At 38.9% G+C, this 6,314-nt stretch overlaps 1 protein-coding gene across 1 annotated transcript in view; it reads left to right on the top strand.

Annotated features, from left to right (window-relative positions):
* atrn (attractin) overlaps window positions 1-6,314 on the top strand; it is a gene marked incomplete in the record, with an annotated part of 121,514 nt that overhangs the window by 101,486 nt on the left and 13,714 nt on the right. The window contains 1 exon segment of the mRNA XM_035674150.1: window positions 4,731-4,838. Within this exon segment, the coding sequence (XP_035530043.1) occupies window positions 4,731-4,838 (108 nt within the window).

Here is a 6,314-nt window from a genome sequence, read left to right as displayed (position 1 = left end):
AATAAATTTTCTTTGAAACAACAATACAGATAAACAGCTTTTTCTGGCTCTCTGTAGCTGATCTCTGGATACAGGACCCATGCTGATGTGAAGTTACAGACCTTAAATGTATTTTTTAGTTCAGTCATACTGCCTCATCAACTCATTTCTAATAGCAGCAGGCGGTTGTTTTAAGCAAAGCAGTTTTGATAAACACTATTTGCCCAACACCCAAACTGCACCACCCAGACATATGACTTCAGCAACTAAAGTTTGTTAAAATCATCTTGGCTTTAACAGCAAAAGAGCCAGATGTTTCCCTGGAGTTTGGGGTTTGTGGAGACCAAAACAGTGCTACAAGGAGAGTGGATATTGGACTGGATCAGGTGGACAGAAACACAAGCCTAAATAAATGCTAATGTTGCTAAATGCTAGATGTGTAGTGAATTCACAGTCAATTCAGTTTTGTGTTTACAGCTTGTTATGCTTCCTCCAAGAAGCCAAAAAATCAATTAAGGCAGATTTAACTTGTGAGATCAGAAAAATTCTGAATATTTAAGATGATGAATTGGTGAAAACAGGTTGTACAGATTGATGCCTAAAATTAAAATTTCACCCTTTAGAAATGCATTTATGCAGTTTTCTTTTTGCAAATAAAACAAATATTCATAGACTTTCATCTAAAACACTTTTTTCTGTTTTTAAAGCATTGATTTGGTCTTTTTTTGGTCCATTTGCAACAAAAATACTTTCAGTCCAAGTTGATGAAACTTGCAGAAGCCTGATTGCCCTTGAGCAATAAACTTTTATGCCTGCCCTCACACTGACATTCATACAGAAACTGGGACTTTATTGTTCAGTAGCAGACTCTATTGATTGTGGACAGTTCCATGTTGTACAGTAGATATAACTGTGAATATGACAAAAAAAACACACAAGTTCTGCCAAATGTCTGTTTAAACAAAGGTTACCTTTATGTTAGACAAGAGAGCAGGCTGTTTGCAGAGAGGCTGAGGGAGGTGGACTGAATCTATAAAGTTTGTTTACTGCAACATTCAGATGCTCCTCCATCTGCTTTTTATCCAGTAAATCAATTCTGTTGCTTTGTGCTGTTCAAGGAACTCTGCTTATGAAAAAGGATGTTATCTGCATGCAGATTCTCACTTCTTCTGCATGCCTTTTGCAGATCCAGACTAATGTTGCTGCCTGGCTCGGCCTGTTGCATCATTATGAAGGAGGTTAATTCTGCCAAAAAGCAAAACTTCTTCATCATCATTTCACCTCAGAGTGAAACCTGATTCTCACAGTGTTTAGTCCTGGCTTTGGTTGGTTGGCCAGTATTTGATTGGTACTTAACAGGGGCTGGTGTTAATAGATTGATGTTTCAGTCAAAGACAAAAGAAACCAGACTGCAAGATGGCAGAGTGCTCAGTGTGCGGTGTTGCTACACACCCACCAGTCATCACACTCACAAAGGCTTCATATTTTGGCTCTCAGATGCTTCACACGGCGGGGTTTCTAATCATGACAAATCGGGACTCGGCACAATGAGTTGCTCATTTGCGTTTTCATTTGTTTCTGCGTGTTGACTGCTGTGGTGGCTGCAAATGTACAACATCAAGACGTTAGACCCGGCATGTCAGTTGCTTCAGCCTGTTTTTATTTGTGTGCACGCTAATGAGGAAAGTCTTTGCTTGGAGTCATTCATACTTCATGGGTGTTATTGTTCTACTATAATGCATCACACTGTTTCTATATATAGTTTTGCTTGTCATAACTGATTTGGTTTCTTTCTGTTCGAGGTGAGTGATTCTTATAAACCCCCTCTTATACTTTATCTCCTCCACATTAAGTCATATTCTGATTCTGTTTTATCACTGATTTTATTTAGCACTTTTATGTTTTAACTTTCAAATTTGTTAATGAACATCCTTGTACAACAGAAGAGTTCAGTTAACCAAGCCTTTTGGAAAGTGGCTGCAGAAACTTGCAGACATGCCTTGCCAGCTCTGTTACTCATAAAGTCTGAATGGCTTTGTGGTTAGGGAGTAAAATAGAAGACTGAATGATAAGTCAGTCAGTGCCTAGGTAAGTTTCCAAGAAGAATCTTCTATCAGATAACAGTAAACAGGCAGCAGTCAGTTCACAGAGTACTGTCACTATTGGGCGTCTTGTTCTTACCAGCTGCTTTGTGAATATATAGCATGTGTGTGCGTTTCTGCTCATTTTAGGTCACCCAATTAAAGTGTGGAATGTTAACCTTAATAGTTTGTAAGAAGTGGTACAAGCTTTGAGTGGTTTAGGGCTATTTTTGTTACCTAATACTCTGCCAATCTTTTTTTTGTGATAAATTGATTTATTCTTTGGTATATAAAATGTCAAGAATAATGACCCATCCCAGTTACTAGGAGAGGTTATTTTAGTTTCTCTAGAAAGCTGAAATTATAATAATATAATTGTATGAAGTGAAAGAATGTTTCTTAAAACCGAGGGAAACACTTTCTGGAGTCTCTTCTGACAGTGATGACAAGACAATCAGTTGAACAAACAAGATGCAATGTGTTAATAATTAGTGAGCTTTAGGGGTGCTGGTAGGCTGGCAGATAGTGGTACTTTTGCACAGAGCCAGGCTCGCCAAGCTAACCAGCTACTGGCTGTAGCTTCATATTCAATAGGCATGGAATTTATCTCATTTATTACTCAGCAAGAATGCAAATAAGCATATTCCCTAAAATGTTAAACAGTTTCTTTAAAAAGTAGTGACTCAAGGAAAATAAAGGTTTAGCTCCTCCTAGCCCAGCTGTTACAACAAAGAGGAGAATGGGGAGATATGGATACAGACACACATCCACAGACACATGCAGGATTTTAATGAGTTGACTTGCTCCACAAAGAGAATCCAGGACATTAAATTTAGAATTTTTTTTTCCCATGGGAGGCTTAACTGTAGAAAAGAAGAAACTTTCCCTCAAGCTATTTTTGTAACCCCTAATAAGGATCTGATTATAAGACTTGACATTTACAGAGAAAGTGCTAACATGTCAATAACCACAACTGACAACCTCACAGGGGATGAAAATGCTCAGCAGATTAATTGCAAGCTGCTTAAGAGTAGACGGGGAGGTCGTTGACCTCTCGCGTTAGCCTTGACCCCAACTTGAACATGCATCGATGCACAAATGTCACCTGTGATTTCTACCGTGTGTGATTTCAAGTTGATTTGCAGTGCTACCCTTTACTTCCACCTATTCTCTGCCAACGACTCACTGTAATGAGACCGAGGCCAATGGATTGTGTCAAAACTCTTGATTTTTTGTTTACGTTAATAACTCAACACACAAACTGCGTCATGCTCCATCGTTGGTGTTTCACTTCCTTTATGAGCTGAAAAACTGTGTATTTCAGACAAATGATCAATTATGCTTTTTTTTCCTGCATGTTTGACTTTCTTTTTTTACCTCCCTTGTTATTTGTCTCATTTCTGTCAGTGTTTTTCCTGCTCATGCAGCGGTTGCAGGTGTTTTTGTTTTGATGTGAGGGCTTGCTGCTGGTATTCAGGTCTTGGTGTCATGATAGTTGACGCCGTTTGTTTCTCTATTTATGGCATTTTGGCTGCTTTGACAGTTGACTACAAAGCTGTCGCCTTATTTACTGTGGTCTCTAGCTTTCCTCATCCTCCCCCTGCTCTTTTTCTCCCACCGTCGCCTCCCTCCCTCTGCTCCTCATACTCTGCATCTTTCACATTATTGCAATCCTCATCCTCCTCTTCTCCCCTTTTTTCTAATTCTTCTTATTTTCTTGTTTGTTCTCTTCTTTCTGCAGCTTCAGTTCCTTCTCCTCCTCCCCCTTGTTCCCTCATAATCGCCTCCCTCCTCCTCTTCCTCTGGCCAAGGTCCATGTTATAAATCAGAACAAAATGAGACTGTGCCTCCACCTTGCACTGATGGAAAGTTACATTTAAAGTACATTTACTCTAGTGCAGTTTAAATGGTTGTCGTACTTTACTTCACTATTTCTAATATATGGTCATGTGAACTTCTACAACACTACATTTTCATGATGTGAATAAAGACTATCTTCATCTGATAACTACAATACATACAGTATGCTTATAAAACAGCTCACACACAGCTCATTGTTTTGATTTTACGGCCTCTAGCTTTATTGTTGTTGTTGTTTATTGTTTATTGATCAGCTGTTCTCAGAAAAAAAAAAAGCTCTGATAAACCCCATTCTAAGCTACCAGGAACAGACAGACAAAATTTGTGACTAGCTGGTGAAGATAGTGGAGCATTTAGCAGCTAAGAGCCAGATATTTCCCTCAGTAATTGGTGGAGACCAAAAACAGAGCTAAAAGAGAGACTACAAATTAATGCTAATGTGTCTAGTGTGTTGAATGTGTAAAAAAGCAACTGTTTGTTCATCATATCAACTATATAAATTCATAATATGTCAATGTTGTGTTTAAACATTGTTTTTGGCAAGTCAATTAATGGTGTAAATTACATTTTGTTAACACTGGTTTTACTTATTTTGAATGCTGGACTTGTACTTCAAATGTCTGAATACTTCTTCCACTTTTACTTCCTTGATTTCAAGCTGTATGTGAACAAGTCTTTAAAAACAACTTTATTTAGTAACTGTAGATGAAACACATCGGCGTCTTGCTGAGCAGTTGATTGGAGAATAGACAATAGACAGGCTTTGTTTACTGGTCACTGACCTTCGCACTTTTTCTTCCTTCTCCCTAGCAACTACTGAGGGAGATGCAGCAGATGGCCAGCCGGCCTTTCGCCACCATCAACGTCGCCTTGGAGACGGACGAGGAGCCACCTGACCTGATAGGAGGAAACGTCAAGGTGAGTGCAACCTTTTTCTTAGAGCGATCACCGCCAAACCCCTGAGAGATCTACCTGTTGTCTTGGCTGACAGGACATCAAACGGGGAAGCTGCATCCATCATCAGGGTCTTCGCTCATCCTCCCTCAAGTGGGAGCTCAGTCTTGACCATCCTGCTTTTATGTCATTTATGAGTCTGAACTCTTTAAAATGATTTCATTACTTTTCAACAAGCCAAGGAGGCTAAATTGAGCTCACTTAGGAAGAAGAGTTTGAAGTGTAGTGCAGGTCTAGTCCACCTAATGAGGGTCAATGCAGTGTACATTTGGCGGGACAGTGAGAAGGCCGGATGATGATGATGAAAGTGGGCTGCTGATGAGTAACACACCGCATTATACCAGTTATAGCCAGTTATTGTGGATAGGCTGTGAATTCTAATGAGAATGAATTCAGTTAACCCTGGAGTTAAATACATGCAGATGAGAGTAAGGTATTTTAGATTAAGACTATACTTAGAAATGAGATAAGACTTTGGTTCCAACATTGAGATATTCTTCATTTGGAAATAAATAAATAAATAAACGCCTACTTGCAGGAAATGTTTGCTGGCCTGAAAATAAAGACCATTATGGGACTCTATTAAAATCATGCTTAATCTTCATAAAGGAGGCTTGTTTTGGTTCGTCAAACCATCTGTGTTTTTGAAATACTGACGGAGACACCGAAGGTAGCAAGTTCTGTCCATATGGATGTACAGCTTTTTGGAACAAAGCCACTGATATACAAAATGAAAGACAGAGTCTGTCTTTTTATAGCTTCAGATGACTAATTAAAAGCAAACCTATCAGATAAATGAACACATGAACATATATCAGCCTGATGAGAAGTACCTAAAGTAACAGAAACCATCTTTGGGAAAAAGGGTTTTATTACCTATACTGTATACCTATATATGCCTATTACCTATACCGTGATAGAGATGGTTCTGCTTCACTTTTGGAGAGCTGCATGCCATCCATCTTTATATATGTTGATGTCCTAACTGAGGGCTTTAAATTTAGAACAAATCATGTCACTGTTGTTGGGACCACATTATATCAGACCAGGTCACAGGGTCAGGTTGAAATTCTCAGTGTAGGTCCTAAAGTGAAGATTTGAGTCACCCAAAGTCTGACACAAATTAGAATTATATTTAACCCCCAAGATCAGACACAGCCCCAAACCATGATCCATAATTTTCCATACTTTCAAACCACAGAAAGCACATTTCCTCACTTATAATGGTATCCAGCCATGCTGAGGTTCGGAGATATGTTTTTATGGAACTTCTGTCACCACCCCAGTACATGGAGATGAACAGACTTTCTGTTTGTGCTGCTCATTGAAAAAACTTTCCCGAAACGATGTCCAAGTTACTCTGGAAAATACACTTTTTATAGTGACTTGCATGGATGTATTTAATTAAGTCATACAGCTTAAGTATTATGAACCCTCTGA

This window comes from Morone saxatilis, unplaced genomic scaffold, assembly GCF_004916995.1.
Source record: "Morone saxatilis isolate NCDOM2014 unplaced genomic scaffold, NCSU_SB_2.0 Contig3, whole genome shotgun sequence".
NCBI classification, from domain to species: Eukaryota; Metazoa; Chordata; class Actinopteri; family Moronidae; genus Morone; species Morone saxatilis.
This window is presented reverse-complemented; position numbering and strand designations above follow the sequence as displayed.